This window comes from Periophthalmus magnuspinnatus, chromosome 16, assembly GCF_009829125.3.
Source record: "Periophthalmus magnuspinnatus isolate fPerMag1 chromosome 16, fPerMag1.2.pri, whole genome shotgun sequence".
Lineage (NCBI taxonomy): Eukaryota > Metazoa > Chordata > Actinopteri > Gobiiformes > Gobiidae > Periophthalmus > Periophthalmus magnuspinnatus.
Window position 1 is genome coordinate 24,796,523 of NC_047141.1, and position 13,814 is coordinate 24,810,336.

The 13,814-nt window shown below is 40.6% G+C and overlaps 2 protein-coding genes across 3 annotated transcripts; both read left to right on the forward strand.

The window, feature by feature from the left end:
- The first annotated feature begins 2,369 nt into the window (after positions 1-2,369).
- Positions 2,370-4,935, forward strand: sp8b (sp8 transcription factor b). 2 transcript variants are annotated; one of them, XM_055227742.1, is made up of 3 exons: positions 2,370-2,455; positions 2,884-3,069; positions 3,199-4,935. In XM_055227742.1, the coding sequence occupies exons 1-3, from the start codon at positions 2,435-2,437 to the stop codon at positions 4,219-4,221; spliced, it is 1,230 nt and encodes a 409-aa protein (XP_055083717.1). In that variant the 5' UTR covers positions 2,370-2,434; the 3' UTR covers positions 4,222-4,935. The 2 variants fall into 2 exon arrangements, with proteins under 2 accessions (XP_055083717.1, XP_033836189.1); XM_033980298.2 differs by having other exon boundaries at positions 2,884-4,935.
- Positions 4,936-7,881: 2,946 nt separating this feature from the next.
- macc1 (MET transcriptional regulator MACC1) lies at positions 7,882-13,077 on the forward strand. Its single transcript, XM_033981192.2, has 5 exons — positions 7,882-8,114; positions 8,844-8,962; positions 9,237-11,269; positions 11,856-12,044; positions 12,422-13,077. The coding sequence occupies exons 1-5, from the start codon at positions 8,044-8,046 to the stop codon at positions 12,623-12,625; spliced, it is 2,616 nt and encodes an 871-aa protein (XP_033837083.1). The 5' UTR covers positions 7,882-8,043; the 3' UTR covers positions 12,626-13,077.
- The last annotated feature ends 737 nt before the right edge of the window (positions 13,078-13,814 follow it).

Below are 13,814 nucleotides of genomic sequence, written 5' to 3' on the forward strand. Positions count from 1 at the left end.
TTCCTCTCAGGAGTTCTCTGGGCAGTGAGTGATTTTGGAGCACGCAATATTGAACACACTTTGTTCCTGCTCAGCGGCCCAGAATAACGCGGTCATTATGGCGGCGAAGGGACAGGTTTTGAGTTTGATTTCATGATGGTAATATAGCCCATGTGTGGAGAAGAAAGCCTTCAATGGGGACATCTGTTCGACGCGGCTTACAGTTACAGACGTGCTTAAAGAACAACCTCTGCACCCCATATGAACTGGGACCGACCCATAGCCGCTGCAAGCAACAGGCAACAAAAGACTTGGAGGATGCTGCCAGAGTTGTACACCTGTATTAAATGTCGCTCACATCCCTGCAGCGGGGTGGCGATTCCAGCTCCCATGTCCATCCCACGGCTCAGCACCTTCTAAATTATAATCGGTCAGCCTTTTAAAAACAGTTTCCCTACAAACATACAAGTAAACCTGTCATTTAGCGTGCACACTGCATTTTAATTAATATATTTTGTGTTATTTTAATAATGTATGCGCGCTCTTGTTAAGGCTCTGTAAAAATATTACCCTGTTAATTGCTGAGCCGGTGTGGTGCTGTGGTGTGGTTCAGTTTTAGAGTCGACTCAGGAAAGCTGCCGTTTATTCTGCAGAGCTTACGCCGAGGGTCACTCAGTGCGCGTCTCTGTGGAGCACGTATGTACGCTTTGATTTATCTCCCCGTACGCTTTGTCACATTTTAATAATTATTGTCATGTATACGACGTTTTTTTTTCCTTCCAGTTTGCACGTTTATCTGCACCACTGAAGAATTAGAATAGCTTTTCCATTTTATTTCATTTATAATAAAGAGAGTGCGCGCTGCTGCAAATCGAGGCTGCGTTTGTTTTGTATGATTTTAAGAATGTGTAGACTAAAAGCTTTGCCGCGGAGAAACGTTTAAAGTAACGTTTAAATTAGTTGTGCAATGTGAAAGTCTATAACCACGATGTAAAAATGGAAGTTACAAAAATCTAGCGCGTAAAAATTAGTTAATTTATTTAGTCATCCATTTGTAAAACAGTACAAATACGTCCTAAAAGCGCTTGTCCAATCGCAGAAACACAAGTATTAATCAGCCAGTCCATCTATCACGCTGTGTAATAAAGGAAGCGACATGGTTTAGGCAGATGATGTGATGTATAATCCCTGGTCGTTTTAATTAACTTTTCCCTGTCCTGTAATGACCAAGCTGGTCAACAGAGCCGGTCAATAAGCATGTTAATATCAAACAAATAAAAGTGTAGATGATTAAAAACCTCCTGCGTTATTAAATTTGAAATTCAAATGAAATGTATGCTTCCAGTGCGCACTGCATGCTAATAGCGCCCAGATTGAGTCCCTGACTTTAACACGCGTGGTTCCTTATACTCATTATGTAATAGCAGCTTGCCTTATAGATTTACCAAAATGTCAACAGACAAAGTGATGAACTTATTCAATTTTACTCAAGGTTTGTGCAATCCCTTAATTATATACACTGATAACAAATGTCCATAACCTGAACCACTCTTTTCCCAAACACTAAATCTTGAAAATTCCCCATGTTTTATTTTTGTAATATCCAGAACAAAATGAAGTAAAAGTCAACTACATCAACCTTTCACTCCTCCTCCTCTGCTATAAGCTAATATCACAAATTGACTTACCCACCTACGGAATGCGCTAGTTTTAATCAAAACTGTCAAAGATAATTGTGCACAATTACAGTAAAGTTTAAAATGGCACCAGACCCATTATCCAGGACCAAGAACAAAGCACTCTTTATATATCGTCTAAAATCATGTGTATATTAAGTTAAAACTTCCAAAGAGTCACCTGCGTAAAGTAGCGTCTAAAATATAACAAAATGGAGCTCACTGAGGCCCGATGCGCACAGACGTTCTTATTCGGATAATGTGAAATTTTAAACAAAAAAAAACAAATAATATGTTACAGAATATTTTTGTTGTGCGGTTTTACTGTGTATGACTGAGTAAATGGTTGCCTAAACTCAGTTGTGCAGACTAGTCAGACTAGTCAGAGCCATCCACAGTGACCGGCTCTTTTTATTTATGGAATGTGATGTTCAGTAAAATTTCAGTAAGTGCCCCTAATTCCTCCTTCCTAATTCAGTGTCATTTAACTTTGCCTTCCTTCCGCTGTGTTTTATGATGGAGGGGGCGGTGTGGGGTGGAGGAGGGAGGAGAACTGTCTGCGACGCTCTATTGATGACCTCACGGTAGAATGTGGCAGTGCGGCACGACGCGCCTGCTGATTGGTCGCCCGTGTCACAGCGGCACTTCAAAGCCAGAGAGGAGCCTACAATTGTGGAAGAATGGGCGGACCGCATCATTGTATTGCACACCTCTAAAAAAACAGTGCTCTGATTCATAAATATAAAAAGATCCTCTGAAGAGGGCAGTGTTTTTGTGTGATGGCAACTTCACTTCTAGGGGTGAGTCTAAAGGACTTTCTTTCTGGTTTAATTAGTTCGTGTCATTGTCCGGCAGAGAAGGATTAAACTCGCAGCGATCAGAAACTGCCAGCAAAGCCAGTGCAGTCCATGTGTTTCCCGAAACGTCTCTGAGATTTTGCGGAGGATACAAGAGTTAGATTTGTAGCTTAAAGCGCGAATGTTTACCGGTGTCCCGTTTGGCATGTGCCTGTGAACAGTCTGTTGCTGTTTGGTGTTTAACGCTTGTTCAGGTAGGAGCTGATTCGTTTTAGGGCATTTTCTTATTGAATTGTAACTGTTGAAGAAAGAGTGTTTGTTGTCCATGATATCAACAAAGTCTCTCTGGAGCTGGAGTTTGAAGTGTGCCTAAAGAACCTGTTCAACTTGTCAGACTGACCAGTCACTCACTGTTTGTCTTGTGTTTTCAGGAGGAGCCGAGGTTAGGATCGACTCCTTTAGCCATGTTAGCCGCAACATGTAATAAAATTGGGAGCCCCAGCCCGTCACCGTCTACTATTACGGATAATTCCTCCTCATTTGGTAAAGGATTCCATCCATGGAAAAGAGCAGCGGCCAGCAGCTGCAGTCTGGGGTCTGGCCTGCCCGGCTTCGGGGTGAGTCGTAACGGATCTGGGATCTCGGATTCATTCGGCACCAACAACTCAAATGGATCCAGCGCCTTTTCTTTGACGCCCGGCACGACTTCTAGCTCCCACTTTGGAAACGATTACTCTGTGTTCCAGGCGTCTGTTTCCAGCAGCTCCCAGGAGTCCAGCCACCAGCCCGTGTTCATCTCCAAGGTGCACACGTCAGTGGACAGTCTACAGGGCATCTATCCCAGAATGAGCGTGGCACATCCCTACGAGTCTTGGTTCAAGTCGTCTCATCCCGGGATTCCCACTGGAGACGTGGGCACCACGAGCGCATCTACGTGGTGGGACGTTGGAGCAGGATGGATAGATGTCCAGAACCCAAACGGAGCTGCGCTCCAGACGTCCTTGCACTCCGGGGGACTGCAGACATCGCTGCACTCTCCTTTAGGCGGATACAACTCTGATTACTCCACTCTGAGTCACTCTGCGTTCAGCACGAGCCCTTCGCCGCACCTGTTGACCACCGGACAGCACCTGATGGACGGGTTTAAGCCCGTCTTGTCCTCCTATCCTGATACCAGCCCATCTCCACTGGCCGGGGCAGGAGGCACGATGTTGTCCGGGGCTCCCCCTGCGTCTTTAGCTGGCTCCCCGCGCTCCTCGGCGCGGCGTTACTCAGGCAGAGCCACGTGCGACTGTCCCAACTGTCAGGAGGCTGAAAGACTGGGGCCGGCGGGCGCGAGTTTACGGAGAAAAGGACTCCATAGCTGCCACATTCCCGGGTGCGGAAAAGTTTACGGGAAAACATCTCATCTGAAGGCACACTTGCGCTGGCATACAGGCGAAAGACCGTTTGTGTGTAACTGGCTCTTTTGTGGAAAAAGATTCACGCGCTCGGACGAGCTGCAGCGACATTTACGCACGCACACAGGAGAGAAACGGTTTGCCTGTCCGGTGTGCAACAAGAGATTTATGCGCAGCGACCATCTGAGCAAACACGTAAAGACTCATAGTGCTGGGGGCTCCGCCGGTTCTGGCTCCGGGGGCAGTGGGGGCAAGAGGGGCAGTGACACCGACAGTGAGCACAGTGCGCCCGGAAGCCCCCCGTGCCAATCTCCCGACCTGTTGCACCCAAACGAGACAAGTCAGGGAGTGACTTTGAATGGCCTCTGATTCTATAAGGACAGAAAACTGTTGAACTCTCCGAGGTGCGCGTGAATATACACGGAACACGCGGAAACACAGTGAATATTGTCATGTGAGGAGAAAAGGCCCGTGTGTAACAAGTGTTTCAGTCAAACTGCGTCTCTTCTAACGGTTCAACGCAAGTATTTTCACAGAGCTCCAGAATGCAGCAGTAGTGGCGCACACAAGGAGCGCACACAACTTTTTATGGCTCTAACTCATGGGCAATTTTATTGCAACATGTTGAAGAATTGGGACATGGAAGTGATGCTCTGCTGTCTTGTGTTCAAAACCAAACTCTGGCACTTTATTATCAAGCAGGAGAATTTGTTCTAATGGGATGTTTCTAGATCCATTTATTTTGAAAGTAAATTTCCCACGTTGTTATTCACGTCACCTTGTGCCACCTTTTTAAGTCTGGGCCAGTTGAAGAAATTGGCATCGAAATGTGTACATAAAAATAGGTTAGATGAACCTCATCCCACTGTAAAAGGTGTATTTGTCCAAGAGACGCTTTTGTATAGGTATTTCTAGTTGTATATTGACTGCAGTAAATATTTGCAAATATACAGAAATGTACTTGGATTTTCTTTGACATGATATGTAATGTGGAATTTCTATTTAACCACGAGTTTTCTTGTGTTTAGGGGTCTACCATTTGGCGCACTTTTATTTTTAAGGATCTCAAATTATTTACTGTTTACCCACTTGTTTTAATTTAAGTACGCATGATGTAACGTGCTTTTAAATTTTTTTTATTTTATTTTTATTTTTCTGCGAGAATGGCTTTATGGAAGTCATCAATAAAGTCAGTTAAATGAAGCAGCTGTGGATCCACAGTTTTACTGGACGGAAAACAAGCCTAACAAGGTTGTTATGAATAAATACGTAGACAAGAAGAATAATTGGGAAAATGTGATTTTGTATTATGTGTAACACGCGCACGTATCTAGAGCCGGTTTTAGTTGTTACAAATAATTTCAAAGAATTTTGAGCATTTTGTTGCATGAGTTGATGCACCAGGAGAAGTGAGCGCAGTCCAGTGACAGGAGCAAGTGACAGATGATGGTGTTTTTAAGCCATGTTACAAATGCTGTTTTATATTGTTTTGCTTGTTTATCAAGTCAACAATTATTGTAAATACACCCCTATGTCAAGACTTTCCCTCATATGCTGTGTTGAGATTTGTATTATTTAAAATATTTTCCAAACGAAATGTTAATTTTAAATAATAGAATTAAATAATATTGGTCTATGTTGGTGTTTTGAAATTGTTATACGAGTTTAGCAAACTGATTACCCACAACCTGGAATGTATAAATAAAAGATAATATTAAAATATATTAAAGGGTTATAAATATAGTAACAATTACAAAATAATTTATAAATACCCTAATGATAAAATATAAATGGTTAAATAAATTGATGCGTCTGAGAATAATAAGATGATGCGCTTTTTGCTCAGGTATTTTCGTAAATGCCAGGTGGTGGTAAACATTTCTACAATTTGATCATTCCGTGCTCATTGGAAAGGTTTAAAATAAGAAGTAAGCAAAGTAACTAATGTCATTTAATATTATCTGTGAGTGTATCTTCCCCTAGTGGACTAGTCATAATTATGACATTAATAAATCTGGATTTATGTCGTTTTCGTAACTTTAAGAAATTAACAGATACATTACACACTACAAGTTTTAGAATAAAAAGGATCACATTATCTTTGGGTTTTTATGTACAACAACTCTAATTCATCGTTTTCATTTTTCTGCCAAAAGCGGAGCAAACTACAAATGCAGCAGCAGCCTTAGAGCGCCATCTAGTGCTTCATCGTTGCCTAGAATCTTTGTGCGGGGAGCATTGTGCCCACATGATCAAACTTGACGGTGCAATACGTAACTTTTCTGGAAAAAGCACACACCTGCTCGTCTCCTGTTTTGCTTGGAATGTTCCACATGTTCCACAATAGGACATTAACTCCATGGAAACATGCAGGTGACAAGCAGATTACGGGTCAGAGGTGTGATCCCACTCACAACAATAATGCATGTGTTTCTAGGCATTTTCAAGCAATAAAAACACACGCATTAAATAAATAAGACAGATCAGTTTAACATCATTCTGTGAAACATTTCAGAGAAAAGAAATAACACACTACATGCAACTGAAAGGCGTAAAGTTCACAACATTCATTCTGAACGCACAACAAAAAGGAAAATGCTACAAATCTTTCATATCCTATATTTACAGACAAGAGAAGAAGATAAAGAAGGAAAAAAAGATTATATTCACAGTGTCGTCTCTAAAGATCACCTAAAACATTTGGATGATGGAGTAAAATGCAAAGCATATTTTGCAGTTTTGTGTGTTTTAAAGATTACTTAGTTACTTATTTTTATTTTAAAACTAATATGTTAAAGTGTACTGTCCTAGACTTTACCTTCAAAATGATATATTTTAGAATTTAGCATTCATAGCTCTCCTGATAGGGCCTTAACTGTGTGGTTGCCCTATTACATTTGCATAGCACTTTGGATGGACAAAGTCTTTCTGACTCTCTGCCAACTGGAAATCACACAGAAGATAAACAGTGGCCAAGAGGAACAGAACTCCGGCTTGGGGACAAGGTAAGTGACTGAAGGTTAGCGACTGAAGTTAGAGTGGAGACATTTGTACAAGAGACACATCTGATGCAGCATAAAAACATGCAATCTAAACTTTGACCAGTCCAAGAGCAATAAATGTGATCCACTTGTGAAACCTCTAACCTAATCTATGAGAACAGACAAGATCAAGTTAACTGCTCCTGATGAGGTGCCCCCGGGGCATTGAAGGATGGGTTAAATGCAAAGGTTCAGGGACAAAAAAGTGTACCTTAAACCTTAAAGGTAAGACACATGAACAGCATAAGAAATTAGGGATATTTATCTGGTTTTCTAAGAATTGACATACAAAAACAGCCTTCACAAATATGTGTGCCATTTTAACTCACAAAACTGCACTGCTCTGACTGTCAATGGAAACTTTTGATACAAACTATGGACCCAATGATGTTCTACGCAAAGTCTGATGACAGGAAAAACACTTTTTATCTAGGCCTACAAAACTTTTTTTCAGCTGAAATGTCTCTGCTGCATGGTTCGCCACGAATAAATAGGAAAATGCTTCCCCCAAGTGGCGAAAGTAAAGTCCAACATGTTTGAGTAACCGGCGCGTGACGTTGCTTGTTTTAATATATGCCATGCAGCCGATCCAATATATTCATTTAGACTATAGTATACTACAGTAGGTATCAAAATAGGGTATAATCAGGATGGGTAAGCCTATACTAGGGTATTTTGCCCGTTTTATTCAGTAAACTGTCCGTGAGCAAAGTTTTCGAGGTAAAAAAGCAAAATAGACCAATGCGCTTTTTCAAACATGACCAAAATCTCCAAACGCTCCAGTCACGGGCTACTAATCTTTGTGTTTGTTAAGCTCCGCGTGTAGAGTGAGGGCAAACCGTGGTTGCTGTCGTGCAAACATGAAGCTTCAGATTGAGAGATACCTGTGTTTGTAGTGTGTCTTATCAGCTCCACAGTCGAAACCGCAGATGGACCAGCGCTGAGTTTCAGGTGTTGCAAGTCTACCGTTTAAACAACGAGTTGCATTGTGGGAAATGTGGTTTCTCTGCCCCAGAGGCCACTCCTCTACTTTGGTTATGTGTTTTACTTGAGACTTCCAGTCCCAAAATGCCCTGTATCCGAGGGCAAACACGGAACGTTGAAACGTGAGGAGGGGAAAGATTTTGGTTACGCCCCAGAAAAAGCGTAAATGAGTGAAGAAGACTGGTTTCTTTTTCTACCAACGAGACTAAACAAAATTGCCAGCGACTCATGCTGTCGGTGAGAATATAACTTTTTATTGTAGTTCTTCTTACTCTTAGAACATTAGTGACCAAATCTGTGTGCAATAGCTGAATAAGTCATGAATATGTAACGACAGGTGCACCTGTTCACAAGCTGACGGGGATCGACCCTCTCATTGTTTTCTTTGTGTTGTTGTTTTGTTTCTGAAGTTGTCCCAGTGTAGCTTATATATTTATGAACATATGTGTACATAAAGAATACAGTTTATACTTTAATAGGCTATTAATAATACACGTGACCTACTATATATTGAGGCTATTGACAAATGTATTATTATAGTTTAGTTTTGTTTGAATACAGCAAATATATGCATGTTTTCTAGGTTTTGGAGACATAATGATTCGACTGCAATTAAAATACACTTTGACTTTTTAAGGCCAGAAGCACAAAAGAAACTAACCACTGTTTCAGAGGCTTGACAAGACCAACCTGTTCCTGTGCACTACCTGGTGTAAGAAAGCACATTATTAATGACTGACTCACTGTGAGGAGCTGTGAGTGGGTAGTGTCCTGTCTACAAACAAGTGACAGAGTAAATAGCTTATGTTTTTTCATGCTTTCAAGCTGACAGTGGTTGTTCAGAGTGCTCGAAACTCGCTGGGTCAAAAGACACAACAATAACATTACCTAGGCACCTACACTTTTATTGTTACCTCAAAACTGGAATGACATTATAACTATTTACATGTAAGCCTTATTTGACAGATTAAACATGGCGGACAGAAGAATACAGTCAATTCGCCGTGTTGGGAGTATTATGCGGAGCAGATCAGAGGGAACTTTGATTGATCTGGATGACAATGCTTTTACTAACAGCCTAAATGGTAAGATATCAAATCAATAAAGCTGCCAATCATTTTTAGAAATTGATGTTTAAATTCACTTTTTGTTTTGTATTTTATTGAATTTGTTTTATTAGCGTTACTTATTATAGAGTTTGTCGGTATGTTTGCTTTGTATCTGGTAAACCCTGATTGGAGCAGGTGCAGTGTCTCTTCTATTATGATATTATGCATGTATATATGTTATGTAGGCTACTGAAATGAATCATTTGCAATATAAATAATGAAGATAAAATGGCATTGTTTTGTTTTTCAGGAGCGCCCCACCAGAATTTTGAGTGGCCCCTTCTACAAACAAACACCCCAAAGTTAACTGAGACAAAAAACCCTTTCTGGAACAAACTGTCAGGGTCAAATCCTTTTCTAGATGACATTGTATTTAGCAGTCCAGATAAAGACATTTCTAATCCAATCAATGCGAAACAAGACTCAGAACAACATCCTAACAATGAGGATACTGCAAGTACTTCATCAGATGAAGGCAACATTGGAAATCTTTTGGAGAACAGAAATAAAGTTAGCAACAGGTCTGGACGATGGAGAAGTGCGTCTGATATTTTGGATGAGTTTGAGAGGAAAGTGCCAAAACGTGCAAATAGCACCAGCAAACCCCCCGGGACAGTCCTGAATCCAGATTTTGAGTGGCTAAAAGACGACAGAGAGGCTTATAAGATGGCCTGGTTGAGTCATCGGCAGCTCACGCGCTCTTGTTTGGACCTGAACCTGATGAGCCAAAGTCCAGGGTGGGCTCAAACACAGGCCACGGACTTCCAGGTCATCTGTAAAATTGGACACACAGGAGGCTCTGTTCAGCTGCCCGACTCGGAGATAACCATCCATTTCCCAGAAGGCCATGTGGCACCTGGGGAAGTCCAGGAAGTGACCCTGAAAGCAACCCTAGACCCCCCTCCTGGACTGAATAACAATTACATGACAACTATGAGCCCCCTGGTGGAAGTAATCCTCAGTAACATTAACACAAAAAAGTGTATATCTCTGGACGTGAAGCTGTCTGGGGCGGTGCGCGCTGACAATACAAGCCAGGTGATGACAAATGTTTCTGGGCTGTTGTCTAACAAGAGAGAAGGCCCCTATGCCAAAATGGATGACTGTTACATTCACAAAAACATGATGCAAATGAAGCTAGAGGAGTTGAAGACGCATTTCTATGTTATTGCCGTGGCAGAGGCTTGTGCAATTGAGCCCCCCGCCTCTTCAGTATGGGATTACCTTGACCGGCCCATCACTGTGGCGGTTTATGGTCCTCGCTACATACATCCATCTTTCAAGGTTGTAATAGTGGTATGCTGTCATGATGATGTCCCGCCAAAGCTGCCATTCTCAGATGTTTGTCGAGGCAACAAAAATCTGCCCCCTCTAGTGCTCCAGCTGTGGGGGAAGCATCACTTAAAACCAGATAAACTGAATGACATGAAAATTGCAATTAGAGTGATAGAAACATTGTTTAAAATCCAACCAGACGATAAGCTTAAAGAAGTAAGACAAAGTCAGCTTAAAATAGGCACAGTGCTGCATCTACCTGTAGCTTTATCTTGTGACAGTACAGCAGAAATTGTACCTTTTACTCTAGCGTTACATCTGACCGAATCTAATGCTGAAACTGTCGCGCAATTTCAAGTACTATCCCCCACTATGGCACCGCTGCGATCTGAAAAACGAAGCAGGCAATTTGAAAAGCGACTGGAAATGCCAAAAAGTCCAACAATCCCGGAGGAAAGTGTGCCGGATTTACCAAGTTTCCAAGACAACCCGATAAATCTGCAGTGGTATGGAGTCGCTCTGAAGTCCGTTTTCCGGCAACCGAGAGTGGATTACCTGTTGGAGTACTTCAAAGGGGACACAATGGCTCTTTTATCGAAGGACACTGTCAAATCAGTAGGAAATTTCAAAGTAAAAGAGTGGTATATTGGGTTTCTCCGAGGCAAGATGGGTTTGGTTCACTGTAAAAATGTCAAACTTATTACGAAAGATCAAGTAATGGACTTCACTGGAATTCAGATGACTACGGAGGTGCTACTGGACAACATGATGCTGCCCTTTAAAAAACTCACATACATGTACTCTGCCATTCAGACTATGGTGACTGAACACATACGCAGCTGGAGACACTTCGCCAGCGCTTTAGGCTATCACAACCTAACCCTAGACACCATCACACGGAGGTACACGGAAACGGAGGCAGACAAAGTGGCCTGTGTGCTGGAGAAGCTGAAGGAGGACTGCCACACAGATAAGAGCAGGAGGAAGTTTCTGCATGAACTCATGATTGTAAGTAGAAGCTAGGGTTGTCCATAAAACAATAAACAGATACTAATTGATACTTAAAGGAGTAATAAAACTATATACTCATTTGAAACATTGATACTGAAAAAAACACAATTGGATTAGAACAAAATTGGATGTTTCTTGAATAATATTTGAATGATCTTAACCTATATAAAAATAGTAGCCTATAAGACTCTTTTATAAGACCACACTGTAATATTGACAAAACTTGATAAGTACCCTAGTACAAAGTGTTAGGATTGTGACAACTAATACAAGCAAGTATTTAAAGATTTCACAACTCGATATCTACATGTGCATTATTTGAAATGTGCAGTATAAACATCACTATTGTAACTTTCATCACCACAATAGTGTAAATATATATTCTTTGCCACTGATTTTGAGCATTCATATTTTTCCAGTGGATATCTTTTATTTTATTATTATTATTAGTTTTATTTTTTTCTATTATTTATGTGTAGATATTTTTACTTATCAGGGCTGCCAAGTTAAACGAACATAGTTCTAGCTTATCTTATCTTATGAAAGTAATGATTTTTTTCCATTCATGGTTCTTTGTTGTCAGGGCTTGTTGAAAATGGACGCTGTGAACCTTGCGGCTCAGCTAATCCAGAACACTGTGATCCTGTCAACTGCTGTAGAGCTTGGGTCTCGATGGAGAGAGCTGGCGGAGAAGATGGAAAAACTCACTAGTGCTCAGTTAGCTGCATATGAGGCACCCCACCGAGGCAAGAATGGTGAAGTGTCCCCCCAGGTCTGTGCATTGATATTATGTGTATTTAATGTCACACATCTTTTCTGGAGGAGCTTAGCATGGGTCTGAACATCATTCTTTAACAGCTATTTCCTATGTAACAGAGTAGAAAAACTGCATATCTGCATATACCCTATTTACATAAAATGCAGTCACATACTTCCTTTCAGGTCACACACAGATCCTTAAAATTCCTTCATTTTCTTTGTTATTTTGTAACAATTTTTTAGCATTTGTACTGTTTTGTATCAACATAGATATTTGACCAAGTGAGGGCAAAAAGATGGACAAAAATGTTGTTGACCTGACCTACACTCATCGTTCATTACGCTGTAAATGTAGCTATATTGTATTAAAATTAGGTCCTACTTTTTTAGGCAATGTGGAAACCTGCCTATGACTTCCTCTATTCCTGGAGCCAGAGGTACAGAAATAGTCACAAAGACATGGTCCAGGACCTGCACTTGGTTCTGGACAAAATGAAAAACCCCACAACTCGACAGTGGAGACAGCTGACAGGAGCGCTCATCACAGTAAACTGTCTCCAACTCTTCCGGAGCTCTGCATTCTCCAAATCATAGAACAACAGTCACAGCGCTGTCACAGCACGGATCAGACCAGGGAGGTATTTGACTATAATCTCAACTCACTTATCAACTGATGTATGTTGTGTTTGTAGAGCTACTATACTGTTCCTTTTTATCATATGTATTTTATTTTTAATATGTGAAATTATTTCTGAATGAGTTAAAGAGATCAAAATGTGTATTTTATCTTATTATTTTGTTAAAATGCAGCATCACTGTGAAACTTCCTGTTACTCAAACTATAAACCTTGTCCATGTGTCATTAGCCCTGTCACTTTTGTATCACTTTTTTTTTTTTTTTACTAAAATATAGGATTGTTATATTTATACATTTAAATTATGTAAAGCCTGACCACTTGTGCCAAATGATATCTTACAATAATGTGCCAGATTTTAAAAGATAACAGCAGAATAAAATCCCCTCGTGGTGGTGGTAAACTCCTTAACCTTAAACTGTATGGCAGTAGCATTTGTGCCAATGATAAAATGTGTGTGACTTTATCAACTCTAATCTACTTAAGGCAAATGGGAGTGTTTGAATTCAATGAGCTTTATTTGCAGAAACCAGTTTCTGCTAAAAGCTTAGTGTGAGGTTGCTAAACCCAGCGAGATTAACTACATAAACACATGTACAATTATAAAGAGTCTAAAACAAATACTTAAAAAGCCACACAATAATCTTGTTGAACTCATAACAGCATTGACAACACATTATGCATTAATGGTTAAACAATTGTTCAAAACACCAGAGTCAGAGAATGTGGGACAGAAAAAATGACAGCACATAGGTCCTCTATTTAGTCAGAAACAAAATATGTTTGTATCAAACACAACTCAGTGTTTAATAAATATTTAAATTCATATGAAGACAATAGCTTCTGCAGGTATCAACAGATGTGTTCATGTACAATGTGGTGATGCACATAGCTAAAGATCTTCCTAAAGAAATTTTTTTTTAACAACTTGAAGAATGTTCAGAGGTAAAAGTTTTTTTTGGTTTTTTTTATGCCAGTTTTCGGCCACAGGGTGTCAGTAAAGTGTCCACAGGTACAATGGCCCAGACCTGAGAAGAGCTGAATATTTGTAGGATGCTACATTGTATTTTTAGATGTGGAAATTGTGAATAGTGCGTTTCCTTGCCAGGAGGTTAATGCCAACATTTCTGTTTGATTGACTGTCCTAA